Source organism: Polypterus senegalus, chromosome 15 (genome assembly GCF_016835505.1).
Source record: "Polypterus senegalus isolate Bchr_013 chromosome 15, ASM1683550v1, whole genome shotgun sequence".
NCBI lineage: Eukaryota > Metazoa > Chordata > Cladistia > Polypteriformes > Polypteridae > Polypterus > Polypterus senegalus.
In genome coordinates, this window is record NC_053168.1 from 133,613,057 (window position 1) to 133,631,770 (window position 18,714).

General features: G+C 37.9%; 2 protein-coding genes across 5 annotated transcripts in view; one reads left to right on the plus strand and one right to left on the minus strand.

Annotated features, from left to right (window-relative positions):
- LOC120515544 (zinc finger protein 236-like) overlaps positions 1-899 on the plus strand; it is a 170,054-nt gene extending 169,155 nt beyond the window's left edge. For all 3 annotated transcript variants that reach the window (XM_039736606.1, XM_039736607.1, XM_039736608.1), the window contains exon 32: positions 116-899. In XM_039736606.1, coding sequence (XP_039592540.1) covers positions 116-249 — 134 coding nt within the window. In that variant the 3' untranslated portion in view covers positions 250-899. The remainder of the gene's footprint in view (positions 1-115) is intronic.
- A 10,081-nt stretch (positions 900-10,980) lies between these two features.
- mbpa (myelin basic protein a) overlaps positions 10,981-18,714 on the minus strand; it is a 146,423-nt gene continuing 138,689 nt past the window's right edge. For both annotated transcript variants that reach the window (XM_039736343.1, XM_039736342.1), the window contains 2 exons: positions 17,003-17,125; positions 10,981-12,064 (listed from right to left, as the gene is read on the minus strand). In XM_039736343.1, coding sequence (XP_039592277.1) covers positions 12,023-12,064; positions 17,003-17,125 — 165 coding nt within the window. In that variant the 3' untranslated portion in view covers positions 10,981-12,022. The remainder of the gene's footprint in view (positions 12,065-17,002; positions 17,126-18,714) is intronic.

Sequence of the window (18,714 nt, forward strand, 5' to 3'; positions counted from 1 at the left end):
TTTGTTGAAACCAATTTATTGTCATGTATTGCCTTAAGTGCAACTTCAAGTTAACTTTGTTAATTGACAGAGTGAGGAATAATTCATAACATATCTCTGTCTGTTATCTTTAAAGTGGGAACCGGACAGGAAATTACAATTGAACAAGATCAAGAAGCAGATGACAACAGTCGAGAGCTTGACTTGGAAGAGGTTGTCCAGGAATCAGCCACTGACTGGCCATGTGGAATTACCAACGTGTTTCGATGAGTTTGCTCATCTGCTTAAAAACTATGAAAATGGCTTAATCAAATAGCCCATCAACCAAACAAATAGCGGCACTACTCCATTTGAAATCAGAACTATTTTTTTTATAGAATTTAAAACCAGTAATACAGTATTACAATTTTTCTCAACCAGATACCTGGTATTTACAATGCAAAATGTTGCAAGATACATATATTAAAGGGTCACAATTAAACTGAACATGTTTTTCAGAACTGTCAGAGTAATGAACATTGTTTTAATATCTGTTAAGTAATGACTTTCCTCTAATTATGTAGATTGTTTTATATGCACATGATAATATTTCCTTTCTGCTCTAGACAGCAGTGTTCATACAGCAAAAGAAAAGGCACTTAAAATGAAATGAAGCTTTTCAGGCATGTGTACACCGACTCACAATTTCCTGATGCCCTGTTAGTATTCTTTAGATATAGCACTGCTGCATTGCTGATTTCAGTACAGATGCAGCAAAACAGCTATATGGAAAAGAATATTTTTTAACAAGACACTTGTGTGGTTTTCCCTCAAGACAGATGGAAATCAGAGTTCAGACAGATCAGGTAAAAATAATTTTAATTTCATACTGAAAAAAAATCACATTTTTAAAAGCTAGCTGTAGCACATACTGTACATATGCATAAACACACACACATATATATGTATATGTGTATATTATATATATATATATATCTCTCTCTCTCTCTCTCTCTATATATATATATATATATATATATATATATATATATATATATATATATATATATATATATATATATATATTATACTGTATATTGCTGTATATATGGTAAAAGCCAGTCTCTTAGCAGATGTTTTGTGTTTTGTAAAATGTCAGGCTAACTGGAAAGGAAGGTTTTTTGGTTTTTTTTTTTCAAATAGCTTAGGCTAATGGCATTAGATTTAGGTCTAGGTTATATGAAAAATATTCTTATCCTTTCCAATTGCCTACCTCATTGCAAAGTGTCTGGGCCAAATGCTGTCAGGCAGGTTTTCCAGTTAAGTATGTGTATATGTGTATGTATGTATATGTATGTATGTGTATATATATATATATATATATATGTGTGTATATATATATATATATATATATATATATATATATATATATATAATGTATATACATGTGTGTGTGTGTGTACATACATAGATACACACACACATATATACTGTATAGTCAAACGCGTGCCCATAGGGGACAATTTAAGGGCTCTGCAGATCTTACTTCTCCACCGCACCAGGACCTGGGTGTTTGGCTGTGTGATAACGTCTTCTCTTTTCTTCCCTCTCCCTGGAGTGGCAGAGAGTTACCATCACTAGAGCCCTTAAACTGTACCCTATAAACACACAAATTACTATATATATGCCATATATATTTATATACATTTGAGTACTGTGTTTGTGCACTTCTGTATATATGAATTATACTTAGAAGAATTTATTTTCCATATAAATCCTGGCATGTTTTCATATTCAACACTTTAGTTGCCTAAGCCTAATTTCAGCATGTCTGTTTGTCTTTCTTGCACTTTCTTTCTCTCTATATGAGAAACTTTTATTTCCTGTTTTACTATGCCTATAAATGGGATACTAACTCCAGAAGACATAGCTGCTACTGTTGTTCTGTCTGTGAAAATGCACTTTGAGTAATATTTCTTTCCCACCCTAGTATTCAGAGAAACTCACTATCATTCACCAAAGTTAATTCAGTATCACATTGTAATCACACATAGTGCAAACTTTTAATTAAAATGGGGCTTAATCATGATTAAAGGAATAGAGTAAAGCACAAACCTCCAGAAACATACATTTCACTAAAATTCAAAGTGTATTTTTAAGCTCATTTCAGTTCCATGAAAGGCAATGAATGCTTGCGCTCTGTCTCTGTCTCTCTTTTTACACATATGAACACAGACATAGTCATACATGTATATGCATGTACAGAAGCATAGTATATTTTTTGTATTTATTTTTATTGTTTTTCTCTATTATGAAAATTTAAAAGTGGTTTACATTAAAGTTGAACATTAAAAATGTTTTTTCATATGCTGCCTAATTAAATTATTTTCATTTTAAAGTGAAACTGTTGTACTTAACTCACCAGATGCCTAAAAGCAAAATTATTGTTTGTTTACTTGTTTTATTTTTAAGTGACTTTTTTACTTATTTGATCCACAGTGTTTTGTTTTTTTGTTTTTTTTTAATTTGTTTTTGTTATTTCTATTTGTATGTTATAAGAAAGATAATTTTGGGTTTACTGTAAAATAATCAGTTCATACAAAGAGCATAACATTATATGCTTTATTTCTTTGTAAATAGTTTATAGTTTGGAGATATATATTTCGTGAAAGTAATATTACATGGACAGGATGAGAATTAACCTAAAACATAAATGGGAATGCTTTGTTTTCCTCGGTTATTAGGTCAGTGTACAGTTGATCTGTATAGTTTGTGACAGGAAGTTATTTTGTTATGTCAAAGTATTTAAGTGAAAATGAATAAATTTAGTAATTTGTACAAAATGGCAGTCTTCATTGGTTTTGTGATATATACAGTAGTTGAGCATGTATTACTTTTCTTAAATTGTTTGCCAGCTGTCACTAATTTGCTGCTAATAATGCTAACTAGAAATTTAATTCCATGGTGCAGCTGGAATGTTATTTGACTCATTCAGGGTCACATAACAATTCAGAGGTGCAGGTGAAACTCGTCGTGATAAGGACTCTACTACAGCCTTACTTGGTTAGTATAGTATTGTTTTAAACTTGAATTCAAATGATATATTTTGTCAGTAACATTTACTGGAATCCCATTTGCTGTTTCTCTTACTCTTCTTTCATTTTCATCAGCCTTTTTCTTTACTTTGATTTGCTTTGCTCCATTCTCTTTTTTCCCCCCAAAGAGCACTTCCAGTGTTAGTTCTGTTACCTCCCAGAAATGTACTTATCTATAACTGGTTGCGTGCTCCCAACTCACAAGCCTTTACAATATTTACCTTAAAATATTATAATGCTATAGTTATTGCTGTTCTCCAGAGAGCAGTTTACAGCACCTATATAAAGTGTTCACCCAATTGGAAGATTTACTATTATACAACATCGAATCACACGACTCTTTAATGTCATGTGAAAACAGATCCCTGCAAAGTGGTCTAAATATAAAACATGAAATAATCGACAGCCAAAGTGTTCACTCCAGAACATTAACCTTATTGTTTTTTAGGCCATTCCTCCATAGGTTTAGCTTTTTGCTTGGAGTTGCCATCCTGCTGGAAAACAGATCTTCTTTCAAGGTGCAGGTTTTTTTGCAGACAGCATCAGGTTCTCTTCCAGGATTTTCCTGTGTTCATTTTACCCTCACAAGCCTTCCAAAGCCTACCGCAGAAAAGCATCCCCACAGCATGGCCTTTAGTTTGATTGACGAAGAGCTCAATTTTGGTCTCATCAGATCAAAAAAACCTTCTTCTAGCTTTCAGGGTCTTCCATGTACCTTCTGGCAAACTTTCGTTGAGTCGTTTTGTGCTATTTTTGCTTTGCGTCCTCCCCCGCCATAACCTATCGTCTGTGAGGAAGGAATGAACACTTTAGATTCATCAAAAATTTCGATCTCCAGTTGTCGATGGAACTTGATATTTTAGGTTTCCCCGATACCGAAAAAATTGATATCTTGATGATGGGTGTGTGTCTGTCGGTCTCTTTGTGTGTCTGTGTGTCACAGTTTCTAGAGCTGAAACAGCCTGACAGAAAAATAACAAACTCAAAACTTAAGTCTGTTATGAGATAACAATGTGCTGATTAGTTTTTGAGCCAAATCGTGCAAAAGAAAGTGGCACACTAGGTGAACCCTCAAATACCATAATTCTGGAATTGATTATGAGTTCTTCTCATCAATTGCTAACATTATGACATATTTTATGATGAAAATGATCCGCATCAGAGCGGTAAATAATGACTGAAATTTTATGGAATAGTTTGCGTAACTTGGTTTTTAGGGAGCAAAACCTACTGACACTCGCGTCTGAATTTTTTCTCTTTGCGGCTGCCCCATAAAGCTGTGACTGGTAAAGCACCTGAGCAACAGTGATTGTCTGCACAGTCCCTCCAGTCTTAGACACCATAGCTTGTAACTGCTTCAGAGTTCTCATACAGTAGGTTACTTGGTGTAATCTGTCACTAGACTTCTTCTCACACGATCACTCTGCTCTAACCAATTTACCGCTGTGCCCACACTCTTTCCATTTCTTAATGTAGTACTAGGTTGTTGTATCGTGTTAGCCATTATGAATGTAGAGAAAAGCCAAGCAAAATGACACCTTTTATTGGCTAACTAAAAAGATTACGATATGCAAGCTTTCGAGGCAACTCAGGCCCCTTCTTCAGGCACATTACATCTTGCCTGAAGAAGGGGCCTGAGTTGCCTCGAAAGCTTGCATATCGTAATCTTTTTAGTTAGCCAATAAAAGGTGTCATTTTGCTTGGCTTTTCTCTACATTTCTTAATGATTAATTTAACTGGATTCCAAGGACTATTCAGTGACTTGGATATTTTCTTGTCTCCATCTAATGACTTGTTCTTTTTAATTACCTTTTCACAGAGTTGCTTGGCGTGTTCTTTTTGTCTTCATTGTGTAGGTTATGCCACCCTAGTGAATGACCACAAGGCGGACCTTCTGCATGCAGGTGAGTTTAAACTATAATCAATAAAACCCCAAACAGGTGTTCTCCATTGAACTAAATCTGTGTCTTACGAAACCAATTGGCTACATCAGGGGTCCTCAATCACGGTCCTGGAGAGCCACAGTGGCTGCAGGTTTTTGCTCCAACCCAGTTGCTTAATAAAAAGCACTTATTGCTAAAGTAACACTTCTGCTTCACTTTAGTGATTTTGAGCCCTTACTGCTTAATTTTGTCTGAAACAGCTATTTTAATTGCTCCTTATTATCAATAACATGCAAATGACAAGAGAGAGCAACATTTCTCCATTTAGCTTATTTACATTTACACCTGTGTGTATTTATCTGTACTATTGGGTTTAATTAAATACTTGGAAGAAAAATGAAGAGAAAAAAAGTGAAGGACTGAGAATTACTCGTCCATTTTAGCCTTCAAATCATTTGCATGATAGAAAGGGAAAGAAAATCTAGGATATGAGAATGACCTGACATAGCAGAGTTAATTTAATTTCATAGCTTGTTAGTGCTTTATTGGCAAGAATTGCTTTCTAATTAAGCAACCAGGTCAGAACAAAAACCTGCAGCCACTGCGGCTCTCCAGGACTGGGATTGAGGACCCCTGGGCTACATCAGTGAAAACCTAGGTGTGTCATATTAAATACTTATGTGATCAATTGTTTTGTGTTTTATATTTGTAATAACTGCGGTGGATTGGTGCCCTGCCCGGGGTTTGTTTCCTACCTTGCACCCTGTGTTGGCTGGGATTGGCTCCAGCATATCCCCATGACCCTGTAGTTAGGATATAGCGGGTTGGATGATGGATGGATGGATATTTGTAATAATTTAGACCACCTTGCTAATGATTTTTTTTTTTTTATTTCGCCTTACACAATTTCTCGTATTAGGAATTTGTTAGTTTTCGCATACCCCTTGGGGTCAGAGCGCAGGGTCGGCCATTGTACAGCGCCCCTGGAGCAATTGAAGGTTAAGGGCCTTGCTCAAGGGCTCAGCAGAGTTGGATCTCTTTTGGCAGTGACAGGGATTCGAACTGGTAACCTTCGGGATACCAGCGCAGATCCTTAGCCTCAGAGCCACCACATTGACATTAAAGAGTCTTTTTCTGCTGATCATTGTCAAAAAAGCCAAGCTAAGTCCACTGTAATATAATTGTTGTATAACAATTAAATGTCAAAACTTCCAAGGGAGTGTGTTGTCACAGTGTAGCACCGTGATTTACAATGGACTGCTGGGGGACACCAGCGGCAAAGGTTATCCAATCTTTGGTAAATATGATGGGTGTAAGAAACATCCTCAAAACCACTTAATCCAATTCAGGATCTGTTGTGTGAGTGACTACAAAAAAATTACACTAATTCTCAGTATTCAATTGAAGAAAATATTAATCTGTAACTAAATGTAAGTCGTTACTTTGTAGTGAAAAAGTAATGAAAGGCGAATTAAAAATCTTAATTTAATCATTTTATTTTTTGCTAAAATATATTGTTCATATCAGACTCGGCCTGATTGAATATTTCACATTTTTCCCTACTTAGCTGTGTCTGTAGTAATACAAGCACTAGCTTTATCTCAATTTCTGCATAAATTCTACATTTTGTACTTCTGATACAAGGTGTCCATTACAGAATTTAAATTCTTCTTTATTTATTTGTCACATGCATAGTTATACAGGACAACACGCAGTGAAATGCATTCCCCTTGGGGTCCGAGCGCAGGGTCAGCCATTGTACAGCGCCCCTGGAGCAATTGAAGGTTAAGGGCCCTGCTCAAGGGCCCAGCAGAGTAGCATCTCTTTTGGCAGTGACGGAGATTCGAACCGGCAACGATCGGGATGCCAGCACAGATCCTTAGCCTCAGAGCCACCACTCTCATTGTTATAGAATTTGTCCAAAAAAAGCTTTCTATACTTAAATGAAATGAAATATCTGCAATTTATTCTGCAGAATCTTGAAATGCCTTGTTCACCTTAGGATATGGAAAAATGTGTGCGCACCTTTTTTATTTCCCTAAAAGCCTATCTATTGATTACTAAGCTGTGAGGAAAGAAGTGTGTTCAGATTGACTGTACCATAATGAGGCTGAGGTTAAAAGCTCTTTGTCAGGGATCATCCGAGGAATGAAATAAATATATATATATATATATATATATATATATATATACATATATATATATATATATATATATATATATATATATATATATATATATATATATATATATATATATATATATACATATATACATATATATATATATACATATATATACATATATATATATATATATAACTCTTTGATAACAAGCAACAGTAGGGCACTATTGGAAAATTTTAGCTAGGGTTATCTCTTCAAAGGCGGTTTTGGTAGACGTTATGCCATGTTGTTGTAAGACATTGCCTGATTTTGCTAGGACTTCAGTAGCATACAGGTGTCATGGTCAGAGCTGTTTTTGGGTCCTATCGCTTTTTCAGTATTAAGACAGCATTTTGTGTAACCATCATTAGGGTCGTGGTGTTCATTGGCACAACGGGATAAAACGGCAGCGATTGCACCAAGCCTTATCTGATATTCAAATAAATCCTTTAAACATACAAAACAAAAACTGCTTCTCGCCTGGTTTTGACTTCCTCCATGATTTTTGGCTTTGATTCTTGCCAGTTGTCTGGGTTATGGTCGCTTCATTTATATTTTATGTGTTTTGTTTTGCCTTTTGCACGCATCTCCCAGATCATGTAAATAAATTAGTTATCTTTTTCCTGATGAGGCAGGACAACAAGGAATGTAGAAAGCCAGTGCCACCTCCCCACCTGCATTCCAAAAAAAGATTATTCTGAAGCCCTACAAGCATTAGGTCAGCTTGCTGTCTACACTTAATCTGATAATAAAAGGGGGTAACTCTGTTCAGGTGCTTCAGTAAAATGACCCCTTTTATTGGCTAACTAAAAAGGTTACAGTATGCAAGCTTTCATGGCAACTTGCCTGAAGAAGGGGCCTAAGTTGCCTCGAAAGCTTGCATATTGTAATCTTTTTAGTTAGCCAATAAAATGGGGCATTTTGCTGGACTTCTCACCACATCCATAATGGCTAACAGGGTACAACACCCTAGTACTTTAGGTGCTTCAGAAATGCATCTATTACTTATTTCCCTTTATGTAACAAGGCCTTAGCGAAGGCTTCTTTTGGCCTGAATTATGCTTATAAGGCATCAGTAAAGCCTTTATTCAGCTCTCAGCAGTGTGGCATATTAAGAGCCTTTAATACAGTGTAAAACTGATAATGAATATGAAGGACTCAAAGTATACAATATCAAGAAAAGTGTTTCTCACCTAAGTCACTTCCGACTTTTCCAAAGTGACGTTATTTTAGTAGGCCGTATTGCACAGGTGAATAACCACATTACTGATGCTTTGTATGTGTCATTATATATCTGTCAATCATGGAGAATCCACTGAACAGGATCATCTCCAGACAGAGGAGCAGCTTCAGAGACAGACTGCTGTCACCGTCCTGCTCCACTGACAGACTGAGGAGACCCCACACTATGCGACTCTTCAATGCCACCCGGGAGGGTAAACGTTAACATTATACATAATAACATATATAAGTTATTGTCTGTTATACCTGCATTGTTATCACTCTTTAATTTAAAATTGTTCTTTATCAGTATGCTGCTGCTGTCAATTTCCCTTGGGATTATGTATCTATCTATCTATCTATCTATCTATCTATCTATCTATCTATCTATCTATCTATCTATCTATCTATCTATCTATCTATCTATCTATCAGTCTGTCTGTCTATTCATTCTGCCTACTATACTAAAATTAAAATGTAGCTATACTAAAATTAAATCTATCTATCTATCCTGCCTATTATCTATCTGTACTAAAATTAAATCCTGCCAACTACGCTGTTCTATCTATCTATCTATCTATCTATCTATCTATCTATCTATCTATCTATCTATCTATCTATTATATAGTGCCTTTCATATCTATCTATCTGTCTATCTATCTATCTATCTATCTATCTATCTATCTATCTATCTATCTATCTATCTATCTATCTATCTATCTATCTATCTATCTATCTATCTATCTATCTATTAACTCTTTGAGGGCTGAATATTTTTCCAAATAACTCAGTTTTCTGAAAAGCACAAATCACAATGGTTTCACACGTAAGTCAACATAAAATGTCTGTTGCTATGTGCTGTGGCTGCTGTTGGCGTATGTTCGGCATCTTTGGCAGCAGTGGCTGCAAAGGGGGCACCTCGATGGTCAGCAGGAATTCATGGTGGGCCAGCTGCCTGACTGTCTTTGCACAGCAGGTGGGTGGCATTGGGGGTTGCAGTGTGATGCAATCTGGTTTGTACCACTTGTCATCATAAGTGGTGGTCCTACCAGGCGAATGCTGCTGTAGGCGCATCAGCCACATGAAAATGTTCAGCACCATGATCAGCTGGGGACCGAACAGAGGAAGCTGGTACGTCACTTTTGTTTTTGATATCCATCTCCAGATCACTTGCATCAAACTCGGAGTCCGACAAGTCAGAGTCCTATTCAACGAAATTACGTAAAAGGTCTATGGAGTATTTTGCTTTGTACATTCACTTTGGACTCTCGCTAGATGTTGGTGCCATTTTTGAGGTTGTTTGCTCTTCGCTACTCACACACGTATAGGGAATCGAGGTTAAATCAACAAAGCTATGTAACTTCCCTCTAGCAAAGAGAGTCTAACAAAATGTAAGTGTGAGTTTTGTTGCCGTTTACAGCTGATTACCATCCTCTACTCCTGAATTTTGACAAAAGTCGACATCAGCCCTGAAAGAGTTAATAGCAAAAGAAGCCTAAGGCTAAGGTTTTGTTACATACAAGTAAATGAGTAATAGTTGCCTTTTTGCAGTACCTAAACTAAAGTGTTATTCAGGCACCAGCTGACATGGCTGCAAATAGGCCTGCAGACGAAAGCCACCCAAACAAAGTTTGTAGCTACAGGCTGAACTCTGTCACCTTCTGGAGAAAATGTCACACCTACTGTATAAGCAGACACAAGGTCTGTAACTGGAAGGGATTAAGATTCAATCACCTGAGACCACATCTTCTACTTAGTCTAGACAGTGAAAAAGACAAATTAGAGTGTGTGGGGCGGTCAAGGAAGGAGACAGCAGATGGCATGTGCCCAACCCAAAATACAATCCATCCGTCCATTTTCCAACCCGCTGAATAAAAGAAAAGTTTTGAGAGCAAAAAATTAACAAAGTAGTCATTCAGTCAGTCAGTCATTGTCCAACCCGCTATATCCTAACACAGGGGCACCGGGGTCTGCTGGAGCCAATCTGAGCCAACACAGGGCACAAGGCAGGAACCAATCCTAGGCATGGTGCCAACCCACCGCAGGACACCCAAAATACATTACATGTTCACATTCCTGCTATGTCAAATGTATCTCTGATAGTGAAACTCCTTCAAATCTACTGCAATCCTGGTATATCCGTCCAATTTAAAATCCACTAATCACATTCAGAACTAACCCTGTCTGTCACATGAAACACTCATGCACACATTCAAGAATAATTCACACTGAGTCCATTTATATTCATGAATTGTCTGTTGCATTTGGGAGATCAATGAGACTAAAACTCATATAGTTATAATTTTTAATAAATTTGCAAACCTTTGTAAAAATAATAATAAAAAAAAAACATACTTTCATTTTGTCATTATGGGAAACTGAGTGCAGATTGATGGACAAATAAGTTGCAAATGTATCTATTTAAACATAAATCTACAACACAGTAAAGTGTGCAGAAAGTTCATACTTTTGAATCCACTATTTATAATGCTCCTGATGGTTGTGTTACCCGAGGAAATAGCAGATTTGAGGATGGTATCTTTATGAATCTTTCATGGTCCACTTCATTGTCTCAAGTCACTAAGTCTTTGGTGAATTGACCCTCCACGGATGTTCCTGAAATTCATTTCACTTTTCAATTAAAGACTCTGCTGAGCGTTTTCTTGTTAAAAGGCAAATTTATTTGTTGAACATTTACAATTGTAAAGCTTTAATTTACATTCATTGACAAAGTAACTACATGTGCCAAGCCTGTTACAAGATTATTGTGAAGCTTCCTTTTACACGCGGAGAGGACGAGGGGTTGGGGATGGGATGATGTTGTCGATCTGCTACCAGATCCAGTGGTGTCTGGATTCACCATTTGCGTTAGTACACTGTGGCAGACACACACTACACAATTTCGTCGAAAGAACAAAATACAAAGGAAACTTTTTTTTTTATGGCTTACAAATGAGAACACAGAAAAGTCTACGGGCATACAAAGATCTCATTCTTGGGGGATATACAGTGCAATTCAGAAGAGCATTCGCCTTTTTTTAATGGGCAGGGAAGCGCCCTGTATAAATTAGGTGGTTAATATGTTGTTAATTAACTCTCTAGAAATAAAGAAATAAACTATGATACGATCTACTCTATTCCTTTAGTAGGATGTGATGCTGTTACCATTGTTAAAATGGCACACTCATTTTCACATGCATTCTTTCTACAAAGGGATGCTTTTAAAGCCGACATCTACAAGCCCCCTAAAGAAAAGTGGCAAACAATTAGTAAAATGGAGATGTGGCCTCAAATTCACTTTGGAAAGCCTTGCTTACATGAACCACACACAAATGATCTCATTAAAAAGCAAAGGGAATTGCTTTGTTCAGAAAAAAAAAAAAGGACAAAGTACGATTTTTCAACACTGACACAAATAAATCGTCCTGCTAGGCACTTCTGAATGGTGAAAAGAGATGAGCACCTGAGGAACATCAACAAATCAATACGGAGAAAAATGACTTCTGTTAATGAGCTGCTGTCAGTTGAATATTCTCATGGGACGTGGCTGATGTTTATCTCAGGGAAACAGTAATTGACGGATTGTATTGCTATTTCGACAACTTGGCAAATGTGTTTATTAATAGGTTTAGGATGGGACAGGGGTTAACTTCTAAAGCAGAGATTTCATTCTTTTCCAAGCTTCTTTTCTTCGACAGCTTCAGCGCTTGGAAGGAGAACCAGATCGACTATCCTTACCACCCTGAAACAGAGGAAAAGAAAAGAAAGCAAAGGTGAATTTAAGCTTGGCTGACGTTCATTTCAGTGAAACGAAACAGTTTACATTTTAGTAAGTCTAAATGTATATGTTGCTTGAAAAAAAGACAATAGGAGAAAAATGGGGACCTTGCAGTCTAGATAAAGGGAAAAAGCATCAGAAAACAAAGTTATTCATAAATTACATTATCTGTGCTTATGCTTTTATTAGGGCAAGGCAGGTTAACACGTTATTATTGCATTAACGCATTACTTAATTAACGGCGACAATTATTTTATCGCGCATTAACGCAGTTTTTGTTGTTATTATTAATGTTTTGAAAGCCTCAGTCTCGCTAGCTAAATGAAATGAAATATCTGCAATTTATTCTGCAGAATCTTGAAATGCCTTGTTCACCTTAGGATATGGAAAAGTGTGTGCGCACCTTTTTTATTTCCCTAAAAGCCTATCTATTGATTACAAAGCTGTGAGGAAAGAAGTGTGTTCAGATTTACTGTACCATTATGAGGCTGAGGTTGAAAGCTCTTTGTCAGGGATCATCCGAGGAATGAAATATACCTGTATATATATATATGTGTATGTATATGTATGTATATATATATATGTATGTATATGTATGTATATATGTATATGTATATATATATATGTATATATATATATATATATATATATGTATATATATATATATCATATATATATATATATATATATATATATATATATATATATATATATATATACACAACTCTTTGATAACAAGCAACAGTAGGGCACTATTGGAAAATTGTAGTTAGGGTTATCTCTTCAAAGGCGGTTTTGGTAGACGTTATGCCATGTTGTTGTAAGACATTGCCTGATTTTGCTAGGACTTCAGTAGCATACAGGTGTCATGGTCAGAGCTGAGTTTTTGGGTCCTATCGCTTTTTCTGTATTAAGGCAGCATTTTGTGTAACCATCATTAGGGTCGTGGTGTTCATTGGCACAACGGGATAAAATGGCAGCGATTGCACCAAGCCTTATCTGATATGCAAATAAATCCTTTAAACATACAAAACAAAAAAAACTGCTTCTCGCCTGGTTTTGACTTCCTCCATGATTTTTGGCTTTGATTCTTGCCAGTTGTCTGGGTTATGGTCGCTTCATTTATATTTTATGTGTTTTGTTTTGCCTTTTGCAAGGTGAATTTAAGCTTGGCTGACGTTCATTTCAGTGAAAAGAAACAGTTTACATTTTAGTAAGTCTAAATGTATATGTTGGTTGAAAAAAAGACAATAGGAGAAAAATGGGGACCTTGCAGTCTAGATAAAGGGAAAAAGCATCAGAAAACAAAGTTATTCATAAATTACATTATCTGTGCTTATGCTTTTATTAGGGCTGGGCAGGTCGATACAGCGATCGATAGAGATCAGCGACCTTCTTGTTGCAGCTTTTTGATGCTCTCTTGCTAGAAGAAAACTTAGCTTTATTGATCTGACCTTGTTGACATGGCCACAGTGGATCTCCAGACGCCGCACCCATGGACAATCCCATATGCTGATGACTTTGCATTCATGGGTAACACCTCGCACTGAGGTGGAAAATGAAACTAGAGGAAAGTGGCCTCTAATTTAACATCAGGAAGACAGAATAAGTGGAATGTGGCATGCAGACCGACGGTACTATCCGGATCGATGGCCAGCAACTCAAGAAGGTCACCGAATTCAAATACCTTGGAACGCTTATCTGCCACGACGGCAATACGCGGTCAGACACTCAAGCCTGAACCAATGTGGCCTGGTTGAAGTGGCGACAGGTTACCATGGGTCTCCAAACTACCTCAAGGCAAATATCTACAAAGCAGTCGTCCGCCCAGTGGCCGTGTATGGGGCAGAATGTTGGCCGGCCTCCACCAAACATGAGCAAGTACTACAAGTCATGGAGATGAGAATGCTGTGATCAGTTCTAGGCCTAACCAGATTGGACAATATCATGAATGAAGACATATGGAAGATCATGACCATGTTGCTGATTGACGAGAAGATGTGCAGTGCACGCCTCCAATGGTACAGCCATGTCATCCGTAGCGATGACAATTCAGAGGCCAAGACGGCTTTCAGTTTGAACCTGCATGGTCGACGAAAAAGCGCTGGATCAACCAAATCAAGGAAGATATGCGACAAGTCGACGTAGCCCCCAAAGATGCCCTCAATCGAAACAAGTGGCAAAAGTCCCGCTCGATGTGTGTGTGATAAAAGCTAGGAAGAAGAAGAAGACTGTCGAGTGTGATTGCTATGATAATAATTCAAGAAAAACCTTTTTTTCTTGCTGCCCAGGGGCCTTCTTATCTATTTAGAAATTCTTTAGATATATTTTGTCATATGTACAAGCTAAGCATGCTTTTTAATGTGCTTTACTCACAGTGGAAATTGTTTATCCTAAATTAAATAATTTCTGAGGTCTTATTAAACATTCACAAAGCCCACCAATAATTGCTTTGCAGGTAATAAGATGGCTGTGTATCTCGCTTCTGTACTGTAATTAAACTGTGTCTCATCTTGGTTACCCATCCATCCAATGCGCAACCTGCTGTATCCTAACTACAGGGTCACTGGGGTCTGCTGGAGCCAATCCCAGCCAACACAGGGCGCGAGGCAGGAAACAAACCCTGGGCAGGGCGCCAGCCCACCGCAGTCATCTTGGTTACTTTTATTACAGTGGGATGCAAAAGTTTGGGCAACCTTGTTAATAGTCATTATTTTCCTGTATAAATCGTTGGTTGTTACGATAAAAAATGTCAGTTAAATATATCATATAGGAGACACACACAGTGATATTTGAGAAGTGAAATGAAGTTTATTGGATTTGCAGAAAGTGTGCAATAATTGTTCAAACAAAATCAGGCAGGTGCATAAATTTGGGCACCGTTGTCATTTTATTGATTCCAAAACTTTTAGAACTAATTATTGGAACTCCAATTGGCTTGGTAAGCTCAGTGACCCCTGACCTACATACACAGGTGAATCCGAGTATTTGAGGGGGTCAATTGTAAGTTTCCCTCCTCCTTTAATTTTCTCTGAAGAGTAGCAACATGGGGGTCACAAAACAACTCTCAAATGACCTGAAGACAAAGATTGTTCACCATCATGGTTTAGGGGAAGGATACAGAAAGCTGTCTGTTTCCACAGTTAGGAACATATTGAGGAAATGGAAGACCACAGGCTCAGTTCAAGTTAAGGCTCGAAGTGGCAGACCAAGAAAGATTTGGATAGACAGAAGCGAATGGTGAGAACAGTCAGAGTCAACCCACAGACCAGCACCAAAGACCTACAACATCATCTTGCAGCAGATGGAGTCACTGTGCATCGCTCAACCATTCGCACTTTACACAAGGAGATGCTGTATGCGAGAGTGATGCAGAGGAAGCACAAACAGAGCCGCTTGAGGTCTGCTCAAGCACATTTGGACAAGCCAGCTTCATTTTGGAATAAGGTGCTGTGGACTGATGAAACTAAAATGAGTTATTTGGGCATAACAAGGGGCGTTATGCATGGAGGAAAAAGAACACAGCATTCCAAGAAAAAACACCTGCTACCTACAGTAAAATATGGTGGTGGTTCCATCATGCTGTGGGGCTGTGTGGCCAGTGCAGGGACTGGGAATCTTGTCAAAGTTGAGGGACGCATGGATTCCACTCAGTATCAGCAGATTCTGGAGACCAATGTCCAGGAATAAGTGACAAAGCTGAAGCTGCGCCGGGGCTGGATCTTTCAACAAGACAACGACCAAACACTGCTCAAAATCCACTAAGGCATTCATGCAGAGGAACAAGTACAACGTTCTGGAATGGCCATCTCAGTCCCCAGACCTGAATATAATTGAAAATCTGTGGTGTGAGTTAAAGAGAGCTGTCCATGCTCGGAAGCCATCAAACCTGAATGGACTCGAGATGTTTTGTAAAGAGGAATGGTCCAAAATACCTTCAACCACAATCCAGACTCTCATTGGAACCTACAGGAAGCGTTTAGAGGCTGTAATTTCTGCAAAAGGCGGATCTACTAAATATTGATTTCATTTCTTTTTTGTGGTGCCCAAATTTATGCACCTGCCTGATTTTGTTTGAACAATTATTGCACACTTTCTGTAAATCCAATAAACTTCATTTCACTTCTCAAATATCACTGTGTGTGTCTCCTATATGATATATTTAACTGACGTTTTTTATCGTAACAACCAACGATTTATACAGGAAAATAATGACTATTAACAAGGTTGCCCAAACTTTTGCATCCCATTGTAAATATGGTGTATGGCACCAACCAAAAAAGAGCTCTTCTGCGTAAGTTGTCATTACCTTTTGAGTTCCATTAAAATAAATGAATTAGAGCAGATCATCATTAAGATGTGCCCTGGGAAGCCCACCTTTTGAATGGCTGGCCACACTGCCACCTTGTTATTTTCCACCTAGCACTAGAATCAATTTTGAACGTTCATTATAATGAGTGTCTTCCCCAAGTGCTTTGTAAGATGTATTCTGAAGTAAATATTTTAGGTAGGGAAGTAAGAGCACAGGGGCTGGAGGTGTTGTCTACTTTGAAAAGTTCAGCGAACATGGCATCATGTTCAAGGCCAGCCAGTACTTAGATGGGAGACCATATAGGAAAAGTTTGGGTTTGTTGTATGTGGGTTTGCGGCGCCGCTTACCTTGTGATCTGTGTGTGGATCCCAATGTCCCAGTGCAGTGAGGGGGACACTTGTGTAAAAATGGCTCTGTTCATTAGATGAAACACTGACACAACTATTTCCTTTACGCTTCAACAGGTCCAACAACAATTGCACTTTAAAACAATGGCGGTTTAAAAATCCTTGATGTTGATTCTCACGTTTGTTTTCTGCAAGTAACTAAGCATAAAGACATTTTCTTAATGTAAAATTCTTTTACTTTACCAGTTTAAAAATTTTGGAAAGGGTGCCTTGGCCGTCTCCTCTTGCGTCCTTGTGGCCTTTGTGAGCAGATCTCATGGCCTCGTGTGACCTGGCATGTACGTGCTGTTTCTGTCCATCGGTTCCCTGGAAGTGAAGGCGCAGTGATTAGAGGCTTGGCCGGCTTGGTCTTCCGAAGAGGATGCCATATTTGAACACACAGGGTGAGTAATGCACAATGTTTAAAACGATAAAAAATAAAAATCAGCTCTGCATTCGGAAACAGAGTTCATATACAGTAGTAGATTACGTTCAAATTCTCTTACCACCCAAAAGCCTGGATTTTATTTTAATACTTGTAATCCAAAGGTTACTTTTTGTCCAGGTTGAGCATGTTATAGTGGCATACCTGCTGTGAAGAAAATGTCTTACTGGTTATTTGTGCATTACTGTCTAAGCAAGCCGACTGTCTGAAAGAAGAAATTAAGAGGAATGGCTTTTATAATGGCATTTGAAGAATGAAAGTGTCCGGCCAGAGTGGAAAAAACAGAAAAAGGAGAACAACCGGAGTCAAAAAGGTAAGTCCTCAAAACTTGTAGCGGCCAAATCTAGAAAAATCAGAATAACCAGTGAACTAAACCCAATGCGTTAATCGAAACCCAAAGCCACACAGAGCCCTAACTCCCTAATAAGATTTTTAACACTTGTAGCACTGAATCCAAAATCTTGGACGTCAAGAAATTGTGAAAATCCCCTTCTGGTGATGAAGTCACATTACATGAGTTACAGACAGTACACGGTGACAACAGAGCACTGTTGTCATCAGCAGTATGAAGACTAAGAGAAAAATGCTGTGTGAGGATAATTGAAATTAACCGCAGAAATTCATAACACTTAAATATGCAGAAAACAAGTGCATAAATTAAATCTGAAGAATTCAAAACCTCTAAATATGACAGCAAGGAGTTCATCACGCTCTTTTAGTTCAGTATAAGTTGCCTCAGATACTTTTAAAGAATTAGAACAATCGAGACGAGAACAGGCCATTCAGCCCAACAAAGCTCGCCCGTCCCATCCGTTTAATTCTCCTAAAACAACATCAAGTCCGAGTCATGAAGGTCCTTAAATTCCTACTGTCTGCCACACTTCTTGGTCACTTATTCCACATGTCTGTGGTTCTCTGTGAAAACAAAAACTTCCTGGTGTTTGTGTGAAATTTACCCTTAACAGGTTTCCAACTGTGTCCCCATGTTCTTGATGAACTCATTTTAAAGTCACCGTCTCGATCCACTGGACTAATTCCCTTCATACTTTTAAACACTTAAGTCAGGTCTCCTCTTCATCTTGTATTGCTTAAACTCTAAAGGCTCAACTCTTTTAATCGTTGCTCATAACTCAACTCCTGTAGCCCTGGAATCAACCTAGTCGCTCTTCTCTGGACCTTTTCAAGTGCTGCCTTGTCCTTTTTGTAGCCTGGAGACCAAAACTGCACACAGGACTCCAGATTAGCCTCACCAGTGTGTTATAAAGCGTCAGCAGAACCTCCTTGGACTTGAACTCCACACATCAAGGCGCTATATAACCTGACATTCTGTTAGCCTTCTTAATGACTTCTGAACACTGTCTGGACGTTGATAGTAACAAGTCCACTATGACTCCTAAATCCTTCTTATAAGGCATACTTTCGCTTTTCAGACCTCCCATTGTGTATTCAGACGTAAACCTGGTGGCCTAAA